The following is a 15,363-nucleotide window of genomic DNA, read 5'->3' as shown; positions in this document are numbered from 1 at the left end:
GATTTTTGGGCCCAACGCTGAAAATTCAACTTGACGAAGTCATTGGCCCATAACCCAATTTCCACGATTCTAATTTAAACCAGTTCTTGATTTTGGAGGGTATTGAACAAACGCAGAACGCATAACGCGGTCGGTAAAAAGCGTTCACGTTCTGGAAACACAAAACCAGACAGAAGAAAACAAAACAAAAAATAGAAACGAAGACAAAGTCGTGGTTGAGGCAATATGAAAATACACAGATACCATTAAAATACAAACAGAAGAGAAAACACACAACTAAGTCAGACATGGTTCCCGCGTCTAAGTCGTCAGACATGGTAGTTCCGAAGACTTGTCCATATAATTATTATAGTCTTCTTCGTCTTCTATGTGTTGTTTGTTTCGTCTTTATTCACCCAATTCCATAATTTCCCCCTAAATATTTATTAATTCCCATCCATGGCTCAAGCCGGTGACGAGAATCTTTACGCCGCCGCCAGAGACATCGCCAGAGCCCTCGGCAAGGATCCTAGCGCCGCCGGAGATATTTTACAGATTCTCTCTGGCTATGGCGCTTCCGGAAACCGCGGCGGCGGCGATCCTCGACCCACCCCATCCCGCGGCGGCGCTAACCTTCATAACCTTGACCGATCACTTAACTCCTTAGAGAGACAGATCTCTAGCTACATCGTTGAAGATCGCCCCATCTGGTCCGATCCCGTTGACTCTCGCACCTTCCTCGACTCTGTTGACGAGCTAATTGCGATTGCCGGAGGATTGAGATCCATGGCCGGTGATAATTCCGTCGCCGTCTGTCTCTCCCGTTCCGATGATTTGATTCAACAAGTGATGTTTAGGCTTCAGGAAGAGTTTGGTTTTGTAATGGACCGTGCCCCTGACTCGTTTGACTCGGACGACGATGACTTCTCCGGCGAAGGAGAAGACAACGACACAAACTACGGGGTAATTAAGTAATTTCCAATTTAATTTAATTTGTAATTAGAATTAGACAAAACCGGTTTACAATTTTGATTTCATACTGAAATAGGTAATAATCGCCCGCCCGGTCACCGATTACAAAATCGTGATTGAGGCGTTACAATCTAGCGTTATTGGCGATCTAAACGCGATCGCTGTGCGAATGGTCGCGGGTGGATTTGGGAAAGAGTGTTCAAGAGTGTACAGCAGTCGACGGAGAGAGTTTCTAGAGGAGAGTTTGTCGAGGTTGCATCTCAGAGGACTAAGTATGGAGCAAGTTCAAGACACTCCATGGCAAGATCTTGAAGACGAAATCGACCGTTGGATCAAAGCTGTTACTTTGGTGTTCCGCGTTTTCTTCCCTAGCGAGCGTCTTCTCTGCGACCGCGTTTTCTCTGATCTCTCTGTTTCCTCTGTAACTGATCTCTCTTTCATGGAAGTTTGTCGTGGAACGACCACACAGCTTCTGAATTTCGCAGACGCGATTGCGTTAGGGAGCCGTTTACCTGAACGTTTGTTTAAGGTTATGGATTTATACGAAACGATGCAAGACCTAATTCCTAAGATGGAAACGTTATTCTCGGATAGATACTGTTTGCCGCTAAGGCATGAGGCGGTCGCGATTCATAAACGGTTAGGGGAGGCGGTTAGAGGGATATTTATGGAGCTCGAGAATTTGATCCGTCGTGACCCTCCCAAAACCGCGTTTCCTGGCGGTGGGATTCACCCTATTACACGGTACGTGATGAATTATCTGCGTGCGGCGTGTAAATCGCGGCAGTCGTTGGAGCAGATCCTTGAACAGACTGGGAACGAAGCAGGACCAGATAATACGAGTGCTTTGTCTGTGCAACTCAGATGGGTTTTGGAGTTGTTAGAGAGTAACTTGGAAGGCAAGAAAAGAACTTACCGTGATCCGTCTTTGTGCTTCTTGTTCATGATGAACAATGGCAAGTATATTCTCGATAAGGTGACTGATAACGAGCTCGGTTCGATCCTAGGAGAAGATTGGATTGTGAAGCAGACGGCGAAACTGAGGCAGTACCATTCTAATTACCGAAGGAGCTCGTGGAACCAAGTGGTGGGATTGCTTAGGACTGAGGCTCCGTATCTTAAGTTGGTAGAGAACCTTAGATTGTTCAAAGCACAGTTCGATGAGGTGTGTAAGGTGCAGTCTCAGTGGGTTGTGTCTGATGGGCAATTGAGGGAGGAGTTAAGAAGCTCCGTTAACGGAATTGTGTCTCCGGCGTACTTGAATTTCATCAGAAAATTGAAGGAGTCGCCAGAGATAAATGGGAGGCGTGGAGAGCCGTTTATTGCTTATACTGTTGAAGATTTGGAGATGATGATTAAAGGGTTGTTCAAGGAAAGCTCAACTTGATTAAATTTGTAAAATTTAAGTTGATTATACAAGAAAGAGAAAATTATTAATCGACAAATCTGTAAAATTGTGAATCATTCTGTTTTTCTTTTTCCTTCAGTGAATAATATTCATGGATGTAGGTCTATTGTAAGTGTTTACAATTTGCTTTTTTTATGTGAAATTTTTCCATGAAGATAAATTCTATTGGGCTACCAAACGAAGCCAAAGCCACGTCTCACATGAATTGTGCTATAGAGTTACAACTTACAACTAACACAGTACGTATATAAAAAAAGGACATGTAAGGACTAGCTTATGCAAACACGTTAAGATTAACATGAAGCAAGAGGGAAATATCCATGGATGTAGGTCTTTTGGAAGTGAATAATATCCATGGATGTAGGTCTTTTGTAAGTGTTTACAATTGCTTTTTTATGTGAAATTTTTCCAAGAAGATAAATTCTATTGGGCTACCAAACGAAGCCAAAGCCACTCACATGCGTTTGTGCTATAGAGTTACAAGTAACAGTACGTAGTACAAAATAATAAGCACATGTAAGGACTAGCTAGCTTATGCAAACACGTTAAGATTAATATGAAGGAAGAGGGAAATATAGATTGATTAACCTCCTTAATACAAATTAACATATGGAAGCAAAAATGAAAATCAAGAGAGTACGTGGAGAATTTGTTCAACAAGACTGAGACTGACGACTATGTAAGCAGCTTGGGAAGGATGAATGTCGTCCCAGAAAAGGAACTGGTTAGGGTCAGGACAAGTCCGAGTTAAAGCATTGCACAAGTATGCTAGCTCCATCTCTCCAGTCCCGCAGCATCCTCTCGTCGTTTCCTTTAATCCTGTCCCTTTAAATCAGTTCACTTTACTACTTTGTAATCAAATGAAAATATTAACTACATTCTCTATTCGTCTTGAAATTGAAAGAATATTTGTAACAAGTACATATATTTAAAACCTGTGAAATATTAAGCGGGCACACTTCACGCGTACGCGATATTGGATGAAAAATTGGACTATGGTTTGAGTTAGATTTTTTTTTCTTATTTTGCATTTATATAATACTCTGTTACGTAAAAAAAACTTATTTTGACATCATTTATATTTATAAGGTTGTGAAAATACAAATTTGAAGGGAGAACTAGATTTAGTGCGAAACGTAATGTGCATGGGATGAAAGGAAACGTAGCGTTACCGTATCTTTGGGGATTAGTAGCCATGTCAAACAATGTTCCGTAGATATCGCCATAAAAGATGACACTGCCGGTGAGATTGGATTGCATATCTGTTAAGGAATTGTTAAGCTTCTGGTTAAACTCCTGTGAATCTGAGTTTTGTTTGTCGATGCATTTTCTCTCGTTCTGTTTTTGCCTAGCCATCGTCATCTGAATCGGTAAACACCCTACCGGCGGTAGTCCCAACACCACTATTCTACGGCACCCAATGTCATATAGTTCCTATATATATACACATCCACATAACCAAAAAAAATGGAAATCAAATTTCGTATACGTAATCAAAAAAGAACTTCGAATATAATTTTAAATATGATAGCTAGAAATTGATATTTACTTGAACGAAGTTGTGTACACTGGAGAGAATGAAACTTTGATAGCCATCAACGCCGAGCTTGTGACGAGGAGAAGGAGTGTCGTAGAAAAGATCGAAATCGTTAGTTCCTGAGCTTACAATCACCAGAGCCTCGCTGACTATCGTGGCCGCTTTTTCTTTCCCAACGATCTGACTCAGCCTCTCCACGTAGCTTCTGAGCATATCCGCCTGTTTAGAGACGGATAGAGTTGAAGTTATTCGATCTGTGAGGTTGTCGTAACCGGAACCAGCCGAAGCAAAGCACACTCCGGTGAGGATATCGGAATCTGACAGATGGGGGTCGAGGAAAGGAGGAACGGTGTCTTTGATTCCCAAAAGAGATGCTATAAAGTCAGGGATGAGTTTACCGTTGGAGAATCTTCCGGTAGCGTTATGGCCGGGGAAATTGCAGCCGTAAGGAGGGAAATTAGCACGGATGATGGTTTTGATGTAGTTGTTGTTGCCGGTGTCGATTGTGGAATCGCCGAACACAAGAATCGCCGGGAACAATGATACGTTAATATTGTTGGTCACGTTTACATTTGTATGACATGTCGTCGATATTAGGATTGTGGTTATGATCATGAATATAATTACATGGATCAACATCTTGTCTCTTCTTCTCTCTTTAATTTTTGCCCCTTTATAGGACCTTTCTGTTTATGGAGTCTTACTATATATGACGTTGAATTGTTGACTTTTTGGTCAAAAACTCCTAGCGAAGAACTTATTCAGGGGCCAATAAAAATGGGCTTCATAGAGAGCCCATAAAAGACTGTTGGACTTGGTAGTCAATATTGTTAGCCTTTTAAGCTTGTTCCATGAGATACCAAAGAAAAAAAAGAGTCAAATATGCTTCATCTGGTCACAATTTAACTTTCTAACCCACACTGATCTCTTTCGAGTCTTCATCAGAGTGACTATATTTAACCTTCTCATTATGAATTATGATCATTTTTCCGAACTCATCTACGAAAATTAAAGGCATGCATCTTACATTCAGTGAGATAAAAATAGTTATGAAATGGAGTTACTTGATCACAACAAAATTGATATGGGCGATAATGAGAGTCGATAAATGGTCAATAGTAAACCTAACGACCATGCAAAAAAAAATAAACGTACTAGGAAACCCACGAGATCATGCAAAAAATTATATACCAATAGTAATATATTGTATATAATTATGTGGTTGATAATGTTGATATCTTCGTACTTGGTAGAATATCTTTCAACAAGTGGATTCTCCAAAGAACTAACACGGAAACGAGTTTGGGTTGATAGAAGTTCGTGCAGCACTGCAGCATGATATCCAAAATAAGATTACGAAAATTATTTACGGTCCAAAACAGAAAGAAAAAGAGATATTGCACACGAGGGTAAATCTAAACAAACCGTGTGTTCTAGGCTGGAGATATCTCCAATATCTATGCTTAAAACTTTTAATTATTGGATTGGTTTGTCTTTATTCGATCAGGTACGTCCCCCCTATAACACCATATCATTCCATAATCTATATAATAGTGATTTCCGTTGGTTTTAGGAAAAAAAAAGAGTGGCTAAAATCAAATCTTCCTCGGCGTTGGGGATAAGTAGTACTTCCTCTGTTTCATAATATAGGATGTTTTAAGCAAAGCACATATATTAAGAAATTTTTACTTTTAATAAGTTCAACCAATCAGAAACAATACTGTATAATATAAAATACTAAACTAATCTAAAAGTTGCATTGAAATTTGAAAGCATCCTATATTATGAAACAAAAATTTTTTCCAAAACATCTTATATTTTGAAACGGAGGGAGTATTATTATTTCTGTTAGTAATGTATTATTATTATTATCTTTCAGGTCGCTTCCTACTGATAAAATGAAAAGGACAAGGACGTGTTTATTATCAAAGTTAACCAAAACATTGAAATATTTGCGAAGGTGTTAACCAATATATATATTCACACCAATTCATATCACTACGGATCAAGCAGAAGATTGTGGTGTTATTCTTCTATGCCTTTACATATCTCACCCTTTTTTTCCTATATATGATTAATAATATATTTGGATCATTGAAAAAAGCGGAAAATTTTGACAAATGCTTAAATCATTTTAAATACAACAAACTTGATTTAAGTGGTTAAAGATCCACCGTGGAAGTTGTGAATTTGTGGAACAAGACAGGTTTGCCTCACGTTCTTCAATTATGATCCCAGTATGTAAACCTATTTTAAAGATCCATAAGAAAGATTTAGTCTTTAACACATTGTGCCGCACACACGGCCATAATCTCATATGTGTTTTAATTAAGTTAATTCGCTACTCTTTGATTAAACATAGCTAGCTAGTACTATTAATTAAGAAATTTATTAATCTCCCATTAAATATGTTTCCTGCGCCTATTGTACGTCGTCGGTGCCTGAAACCTCCATACGACGAAGCTTCTTTCTTTCATGTCGTTAATTCGTTTCCAAGATTAATTTTCTGCCACCAGATTTTTTTGTTTAATTAATATGTGCTCGTATGAAGAAGCATTTTGCATCATCTTTGACCTTCAAGTTTGGAAACCTCATTATCGGCTGAGAAGTGTGCCCACAACAACAAACTCGTGTGAACCTGCGAATTTAAGACGAAATGTAAACAATTAATTGCTAAACGGACTCATATTTGATGGAAAGTGTGGCAAAGTTCACTTGCATATAGGCAACCACAATAAGGTGTCTGCATCATTTTTTAGCTAAATTGCTTAAGTAAAGTGACATGTTCCATTTACATATCCCGTATAGTTGACGTTCAACGAGTTATCTTATACTTTCTAGAAACGGTTACAACCAAATTTTAAAATATATAATTTTGTTGGTTGGTTTTCGTCGTATATATGTCTCAATCAATATGAGTCAAGGAACCTTATGAAGTTTGAATGTAAAACATGTGAGTCCATTGTGAGAAGCTAATTATCTTACATTAAGATCCTAACTTAGAACTTAAAGAGTGACTGAGTGAACTCCTCTTTATTCGAAACCAGTATAATCAGTTTTGGTTTACGTACTACTGTACTAGCTCGTATGAATTAGTTATTCAAGCAATTCTTTTATTCAAATTTAAAAGTATATATATAGCTATTGATGTGGTCCTGCGGATTACTTGTCCCCTGATCCCCTTCTCTTGCTTAATCAAGTAAGATTAATTACTCATTAAACCCCGAGATCAACGGGTCTTCAACTGCATATAATCTATATAGCTCCGGCAAGTTGTAGATATCTTACTTAAGTACATACTAACGTACGTACGGTATTGACTTTAATTAGTGTGCGAGAATCGTCATTAACAGAACGTACGCCTTAAAAGCAACACAATAATTTAATTTTAAGTACTAGTACTACAAATAAAACATACTTAAATGGTTCCTACATTTGACAGTGCTATTATGGTTTAACTCAATTTGAATATTGATTGACCTAACGAATATATCTATATAATTAAGCGAATAATGTGTAGTATACTTTAAAGGAAAAATACATTCATAATAATGTCTACATAATACTACTATTGTTTTGTCCTTGAAGACAGCTGTTTTTCTTTCAGTTTTGTTAAGAAAAAAAAACAGTTCTCCTTCTTTTATTCATGTAAACGTCGATCAACGACGTTCAACGGATGCTTCACTATTAAAATTTTAAGTAAATTTATGTATTGATTGTTCTTCTTCTTTTTTGATAAACTTTCTGCGGGTTATTTTTTATTTTTTTGGATAATATATTTATGATCCCATACTTTTTTGGATTTCTTTTTCTAAAAATATTGTTCATGCCGGTTGATTCTTGAACCACCGTAGTTAATGTGGGTGTGTAACTAACGTGTGTTGATCCGTACCGCATGCAGTGTTATTCAAATGACGACCAATTGAGTTTTCTAAATTATGTACTAGTATCTTTTTATAAAGTGTGGATTTTGACTGCACCACTATTTTTGGTGAGTAGTAAATATGATACAGACGATTCCATAAATGTTATAGATAACAGATTTTGCAAATTAATTAAAAGGCATAGTTCTTGCATGCTTTTTGTAAGATAACAATAGTAGTAAAAAAATAATAACAATAGTTTAACNCCCTTTTTTAAAAAAAAAAAAAAAAAAAAAAAAACAGTTACATGCATCTAAATAATGATCAAAAGCGAAAAAACGGCAGGAATCTAAATTGACATAGCAAACTTTAGGTCGAGTGAGTAGTGACCCAAAATCATTTGTAATATCATATGCGTCGTAAATAGATTATTAAGATGGGGTTTTTTATTCAGCAATCAGCAAATAATTTTGAAAAAAACAAATGACACACTTAAACGTTCATGGCCAATCAACAATGTATAATGAGTTCTTACTCTCTGCACATTTATTTTTCTATCTTTATAATTTTAGATAGATATATACATCTTCCATATTATACTTTTGTTCAGCACTAACACTATAGATATATATCTCCAAAAGTGAAGTAGCTTGTGCACATACAACGAGAAAATGTAGTTATGAATATTAGCAAAGAAACTTATTTGAATAAAAGTTAATGGATTGTTACTTCCAACATTGATATCAAATCCTACTGAAGTATCCGTAGTGTACAGTAACGCTTGAAATTTTAAATAGATAATCCTTTTTCAGTTTCCAAGTTTTTGGTCATTGCTTCACACTAGTATTAATTACGAGTAGTTTATCTAATCCCAACACGCTCCTAGTTTCAAGATTTGGTTCTATTCGAGAAAGTAAACAAAAAAAGTTTTGTTTTTTTTTTCTTCAAAATTTGTCACATAGCGTCAGAATATCTCTACTCGACTAATTTCGACATTTATATAAATATTTTTCTTTTAACTATTGCTTGATTTACTATATATATTAATCATAATTTAATCTTCATCAGAGAGATTCAGCTCAGAGATCTTAGTCTACGTACGTACTGAACTGCAGAGAGTTAACAAAAATCACATGTGAATGTGATAGTGATAGTGATAGATCATTTTTGGTGCTTAACGTATTATGTGTGTTTTCGTGATATTTTGATTCCTTTTGTAATTTTACGACTATCTTTATAGTATTTTTTTTATTGATTTGGAGTATTTACGTTTCGTGTGTTTTTTTGGCTCGTGAAATAGTATATTTCTTCAATGGGTATAAGATACTTTTAACTTATAAGGGATAATTGATGAGATAGAAATTTGAATAATGTAGCATAAATCCAAAAACATAAATTTTTTTCTTTAACTTAGGTAGATAGATTATGAGGGTGGAATCAAGTTAATAACGAGAAGACAAGAGGGCATTTAAGTCATTTAACGGTCCATAAGACGTATGGTCAAGCCCGCTTCGGTGTTACGTGAAGTGTTGGCTCCTATATAACCTCGTCTTCTCCAACTTGTTCTTCCCCATAAATCTGATATATTACTATCAATACATAATAATAAATACACAAAAGAAAGAAGAAAAAAAAAGAAAGGGAAGAGAGAGAGAGAGAGATGGGAAATAGCTTAAGGTGTTGTCTGGCTTGTGTTCTTCCATGTGGAGCACTAGATTTGATCAGGATCGTTCATCTAAACGGCTACGTTGAGGAGATCACACGGTCAATAACAGCCGGAGAGATCCTCCAAGCAAACCCAAACCATGTCCTAAGCAAACCATGTTCTCAAGGAGTTGTCCGCAAAATCTTGATCTTGTCCCCCGAATCTGAGCTCAAGCGAGGTAGCATCTATTTTCTTATCCCTGATTCTTCCTTGCCGGAGAAGAAAAGGCGGAGAAAGGACGCTCCTCGGCGTAAAAAGACTCTCGACAACCCTAACGTCGACGCCCCCACCGGAGACGTTGTTAAAGGTGATGATTCTGAATGCGTGAAGTTGTGTGAGAAGTACTTAGAAGAAGTTGTGTCGTCGGCCTCGGATGGTAAAGAACACCGTCATCGCCGGCGACACAGCAGATCGGCGTCAGTATCCACGTGGCGGCCTCATCTCGACAGTATCACTGAGGATCTTAATTAATTCCTCTTCGGCTCTTCCCCTTTACCTCTCTAGCTAATGGTGTTTTTTTGTCCGGAAGCCGGATTCTTCTTATATGTTTCGAGAGATTATTTTCTTTTTAGTTTCTTTTTTTTTTTTTTTTTTTGAGGAATATTTCACGAAAAAAATTATATAATGTGGATAGGATCTGTGTTTGAAATTATGTTATTGTAATTTCGAGTCATCTGAGAATGATTTCCGATAATCAGTCATTAATCTCAAGCAAATTGCACATAATTTCAACTATGGCCAAAGTTTGATGTGGTAAATTTCTATTGGACATGTTAACTACACTATTTACATTGAATAATATGGAAGAATGCGAACGGTTTAAAAAACTTTTAAAAAATGGGATTGAAGTGTGTGGTGATCCAATGATAGACTAGAAGAGCTTCAATGAAATTATTATCAATGATTATGATAAAATGTGTGTTTAACGGAAATACCACTTTGAATGATTAGACTTAATTTTATAAGTTGGGTAGTTATGAAATAATACTTTAGTGTGCAGGTTTTCACATGTAAGAGCATGATTACTGATCGATTCTCACTGGGTTTCTTTTGTTTTTGGGGCCCAAATAAATAATAAAAAATCCAAAATGGGTCCATTTAGCCGAGAATCGTTACTGCCGGAAGCATTCCGAGCAACACCCCAAGAACGATATGTGGCGTGACGAGAGTGGTTGGAAAATAAATATAAAACCGGGTTTTTTTTTTTCTCTCATTTCTTTTTTTCTTTCTTCCCGACTGTCTCTCTCCCTTCTCTCTTGTTTCCGCATGCGAGAGAAACGGCGATTGATGAAGAAGTCGGAGAAAACAATGGATTCTCGTCGAATCCATTGAAATTACCGGTGCAAACCCTAACGAATCGGAGAGAGAAGGTTCGTTTCTCATGTCTGATTGATTGCATGTTTTTCTTTTAGGGTTTCAGATTAATCGGATTGATTGTTAGGATTTCGGATTAATCCGATTAGAGTTTCTTTCTCTTCCTCTTCTAATTGTGTTGATTCGTTTCTCTTCCTCTTCTAATTGTATTGATTCGTTCCTCTTCCTCTTGTAATTGTGTTGATTTGTTTCTCTTCCTCTTGTAATTGTGTTGATTCGTTCCTCTTCCTCTTGTGTTTGTCTATTAAATCAATTGGTTTCTAGTTTTACTCATCTAAAATTCTTAATTTGGAATGTTTTTTTTGGTTTGCAGTCAAATTAACAAAGATGTGGTTGCTTCCGTTGGAGAAGAAGTAAAAGAAGAAGCTTTGATTGGAAACGAACCGTCACAGAACGTTGATGATGTACTGTTGGCGAAGTCGGAGTTGAGTGATTTCACATACGAGGAGGATCAATGGGTGACATATGGGCATGCTACGATTCATATGACTCTGTATGTGAAGCTTTGGTGGATGGAACGGTGGTCATGGCAGAAGGAATTGGAGATGTGAAGGTGATGAAGGGACGGAAGAAGAAGACAATCGCTTATGTGATTTCTGTGCCTCAGATGAATTCAAGAGGCTGCTCATTCAAATCGGGAGAACATGGTGAGTGCATTGTTCGTGATCGGAATGGAGCAGTGTTTGGATGAGAGAGGATTGTCTATTCGTTTGCAAGTGGTTGGTGAAGGTAATCTCACCTCTTAAGAAAGCTATGCTCTTTTCACAATTTGGTACTAGACCACTTAAGTCGTATGTGGACGTATAAGTCATGGTTGGTGTATTCTCAAAAACCAGCTGGATCGATGAGCTAATGAGGCTGTTGCAGGACATGAAAGTTGAAGGAACCAGGCTTGATGCGAGGCTCTACACCTCAGCTTTGAATGCTTTGCGTGATGCTGGTCTCAATTCCCAGATCAGATGGCTGCAGGAAAGCTTCGACGCTGCACAAACTAGTGCTTCAAGATATTCTAATATGAAGAACATAAAAAATTTGCAGGGTTCTGGAGTTGAAAGTAAACTGTAGAAGCCAAGATTCTTTTGTAATTAAATATACAACAATTGCCACAGAGTGAAGGGAGCTAGAACCATAACTAACAGTAAGCTTCTTTAGTCTCATATAACTCTTTCTCAGCTTGTTTTCTTGCTTGAGATCCTGTGTCGGTTTCATATCCCTTTGACTGTGTTATGTGATTTCCCCTGCAGCCCCCCTGTTTCAAATCAGATTGTGGTAGTATAGCGTTTTGCGGTTACTTTTGCAGGGTTCCAAAGATCCAAACTACACAATGTATTCAAAACCAGAAATTGGAGAACAAAGTCTAATTGGAGATCCTTGTTTTTGTTTTGTTGTTGTATTGATATTAGACCACAAGAACAAATTGAAACTAAACATATTGAATAATTGTTTTGTCATTTTTAGATAATTAAAATTTGATAATTAATAAACATAAATTTTAAAATTATTATTTAAATGCTTGAATAATTTTCTTTGGGGTTCTCTACTAATAGGATGATTTTGCATTAGTTCTTTAAGAGTTACTTTACTTAATTTATGATTATTTATATAATAAATTAATGTGAGAGTAACTTTGATGGGTTACTCCACTAATGATGGTCTAAGTGGACCAATCGAAAAGCCTTTGAAACTGAATTTTTTTTTTCCTACAAAAGCCATACGTTCTAAATAATATAAACATTAATCAATGTAAATAAAAACAACTTATAATGTAAACCATATAGGGATATGAAAGTTTATCAATGATTGTAAATAATTGATAAAGAGAAGATTATCAGTTTTATCTTCTCATGTAGAATGAATTGAAAATTTTATCGTGTAGAGATTTGTTTCTCAACTCTTAGCTACCGATATTTTAAACATTCTATATAAATGAGTTAACAATTTTTTTAAAACCCTCATTAAAAGATTCTAAGATTCGATTCGTTTAAACATGTCAGGTACGTACGGTGGTTGTTATTCGTTGCAACAAATAATACTTTCACAAATTCAAAGTTCAAACCTAAAAAAGATTATATATAAGAGTACAAAAAAAAAACTACATCCACTGTTACTAGTTAACTATAACAGCTGGAATTTAAAATATAATATAAAGAAGTTCATAATTTTGTTATTGAACAAAAAGGTTGGAGATGTCTACGTACAACTACAAGTTAAGATATTTAATTATAAGAAAATATGAAATGATTGCAATAAAATATCAGGACTAAAGACTACATTATGATTCTTCTTATTATTATAACATTTAAAGACAAATGACCCAAAAAAAAGATAAAATGAAAGCTGGCGAGCCCATCTGAATCAGCTGCCTTCACATGGATTCCCTCTTCTATGCCCCATCTCTATTAGACATTCATTTTTCTTTTTTTGTTTATTTATCACTCTTTCTATTTTCTTCTATTATATTCCCCTCTAACCATATGGTCGACGATTTTTACTAGTAATATTTTGTTTGTATAATATAGTAATGTGTATGCAAACTATGCATTACTATGTTTGGTCCAAACAGCCCATCTTCTCCATACGCCTGAACAATTAATGCTTCCAATTTTTACGTACGTAAATATTCATATATCAAAATTTTGAATTCTTTCGCTAGCTATAAGTTTCTTAAGCGAAATTAATATTGTTAATGATGTAGATTTCTCTCTTTTCCTCTAACACAATGATGATCAATACTAGTATGTTATTTGTTGGTTATTATACTGATCTGATATCTATCTACCCCAAAAAGAACTTAGCGTAGTTAATATGAATATCAAAGAGTTAGCGTAGTTCCTGTAATATGAATATCGGAGAGTGACCCACTCGTTCTCCCAATCATCTGACGCTACGTACTGATCTCTCACGTCAAAGCATGACACATCCGTTGCTTCTGTCCACATAATAGCTACTTTGAGATCCCCACATATTGGGAATAAACGATCCCACTTTCAATTTCTCGAAATAAACTTTGGGACCTCTCGTATTAAATTTAAAAGCACATCTCTCAATCAGATATATTTTATGAGATTTATGATTTATATATTACAAGAAACTGAAGAAAGTATGAATTAGGTCTGCGAGTACAAGTGTACAACAGACAAATTGATTAACATTTTCAGAATAGTTAGATGATACTGACATTTGTCATGATTGATTATTTGATTTGACGACTAGTCGTTTTGTTGATAACTATGGGTGGCTAGTTGTTGTGTATGGGACTAGCCTTTTGATTTATATTCAAAGCATATTTTCCTCTTTTTTTTTTTTATAAATGTAATATTAAGCATGTGATACAGTTGTATATTTTCTTATAACATATGTTTTATAATTAACTTTTTGTAACTGCTAATTAAAATTGTGGTTTTCCTCCATTCATGAAATGTTGTTTTTCTATCCAATTAAAAATGGAAAATAACTGAACTGACCATTCCAAAAAAACATGTGTGTGTTCTACTACAATATATCAGTCGCTTACTTACAAAACTGTAGTTAAATAACGAACACTAAAAAACTACATCCATTATTTATGTTGAAATTGAAAAAAAAATACTAGTAGAAACAAAAAGAGAGACTACAGTAATTAACGGTTATTGTGAAGATCAACCGAAGTAAATCCTTCTTCAACAGTGAAATGTGGTTGCACTCTTGGATCCCCAACCCTAGGAGGTGAAACTGGCAATTTATAGCTATTATCCATCGCTAGAGACTCCCCTTCTTGCTGATGAATCACTAGTACTGAGAAATGAAAATCCGGTGACGCAAACATGTCTCCGATCACACCTAACTCAGGGCACTCGCTCCAATCTGTAAGCCCGTACAGTACGGACGACTCAAGGTCATGGTCACGACCCACAATTACCAGATCGTATGAGTCACCAAGTGTACTAATCACTTGCGTGGTTTCCACGCCATCTCTTACTATCTCTTCTCTGTAGCTAACTTTCGGTTTGTTCATCGCGAAGCTCTTGAAATCGTTTATAAGGTGAGACTCTGAGAATTCGGAATCCTCTTCTACTGCGTAGTTCTGGTGGAGGGAGCCCTTGTGTCGGAAGTGGAGCATCGTGACGTTCACTTCCGGGTGTTCAGCGATTCTCATGGAGAACGCTAAGGCTTCTGCGTCGTCTCGGCCTTCGATGTAGATCACTGCGACGTTTCGCCATGTGTAGCTCATGAGGACCGAACGGCGGCCTTCTGTTTCTCCACGGTCGATGAATATTCCAACCGAGCAAGGTGCCTTGTCTAGAACGTTAAGGTTTATGCTACGGATTGCAGGGTTTACGTGGTCGACCGTACCATCTATAGCGTACTGTTTGTGGAATGGGATGATAACGAGCGTCGCTTTCTTGTCAAGGGCGAGAGTGCAAATGTCGTCGTTGATGCTGGAGAATGGAGCTGCAGCTGTGAAATGCTGAGCCATTAGGGTTCCTTGGTTCTGCTGTTCGAAACGTTGGAAACCGTTGACGATTTGAGTGGATTGCACTGTGTT

The 15,363-nt window shown here is 36.6% G+C and overlaps 4 protein-coding genes across 4 annotated transcripts in view; 2 read left to right on the top strand and 2 right to left on the bottom strand.

Moving 5' to 3' along the window:
* On the top strand, positions 215–2,492 carry LOC104754862 (exocyst complex component EXO70B1-like). The gene is made up of 2 exons (XM_010477149.2): positions 215–942; positions 1,028–2,492. The coding sequence occupies exons 1-2, from the start codon at positions 439–441 to the stop codon at positions 2,336–2,338; spliced, it is 1,815 nt and encodes a 604-aa protein (XP_010475451.1). The 5' UTR covers positions 215–438; the 3' UTR covers positions 2,339–2,492.
* On the bottom strand, positions 2,892–4,535 carry LOC104754861 (GDSL esterase/lipase At1g06990). Its single transcript, XM_010477148.1, has 3 exons — positions 3,909–4,535; positions 3,532–3,793; positions 2,892–3,178 (listed from the first exon to the last, which is right to left on the bottom strand). Exons 1-3 carry the CDS (start codon positions 4,533–4,535, stop codon positions 2,988–2,990), a joined length of 1,080 nt encoding a protein of 359 aa, XP_010475450.1. The 3' UTR covers positions 2,892–2,987.
* LOC104754860 lies at positions 9,298–10,222 on the top strand. The gene has a single exon (XM_010477147.2). It carries the CDS (start codon positions 9,420–9,422, stop codon positions 9,933–9,935), a length of 516 nt encoding a protein of 171 aa, XP_010475449.1. The 5' UTR covers positions 9,298–9,419; the 3' UTR covers positions 9,936–10,222.
* The window catches only part of LOC104754857 (cation/H(+) antiporter 14-like), a 3,936-nt gene continuing 2,888 nt past the window's right edge, over positions 14,316–15,363 (bottom strand). Inside the window, exon 4 of the mRNA XM_010477145.1 lies at positions 14,316–15,243. Coding sequence (XP_010475447.1) covers positions 14,458–15,243 — 786 coding nt within the window. The 3' untranslated portion in view covers positions 14,316–14,457. The remainder of the gene's footprint in view (positions 15,244–15,363) is intronic.

This window comes from Camelina sativa, chromosome 17, assembly GCF_000633955.1.
Source record: "Camelina sativa cultivar DH55 chromosome 17, Cs, whole genome shotgun sequence".
NCBI classification, from domain to species: domain Eukaryota; kingdom Viridiplantae; phylum Streptophyta; class Magnoliopsida; order Brassicales; family Brassicaceae; genus Camelina; species Camelina sativa.
The sequence above is the reverse complement of the archived record's forward strand: the minus strand, read 5'-3'. Positions and strand labels throughout refer to the sequence as shown.

Coding starts and splice junctions, on each gene's coding strand:
- LOC104754862 (XM_010477149.2), top strand. CDS start 439: ATGGCTCAAGCCGGTGACGAGAATCTTTACGCCGCCGCCAGAGACATC. Junction 943..1,027: donor ACAACGACACAAACTACGGG/GTAATTAAGTAA, acceptor ATACTGAAATAG/GTAATAATCGCCCGCCCGGT.
- LOC104754860 (XM_010477147.2), top strand. CDS start 9,420: ATGGGAAATAGCTTAAGGTGTTGTCTGGCTTGTGTTCTTCCATGTGGA.
- LOC104754861 (XM_010477148.1), bottom strand. CDS start 4,535: ATGTTGATCCATGTAATTATATTCATGATCATAACCACAATCCTAATA. Junction 3,794..3,908: donor GTGTACACAACTTCGTTCAA/GTAAATATCAAT, acceptor GTATATATATAG/GAACTATATGACATTGGGTG. Junction 3,179..3,531: donor TACTAATCCCCAAAGATACG/GTAACGCTACGT, acceptor TTAAAGGGACAG/GATTAAAGGAAACGACGAGA.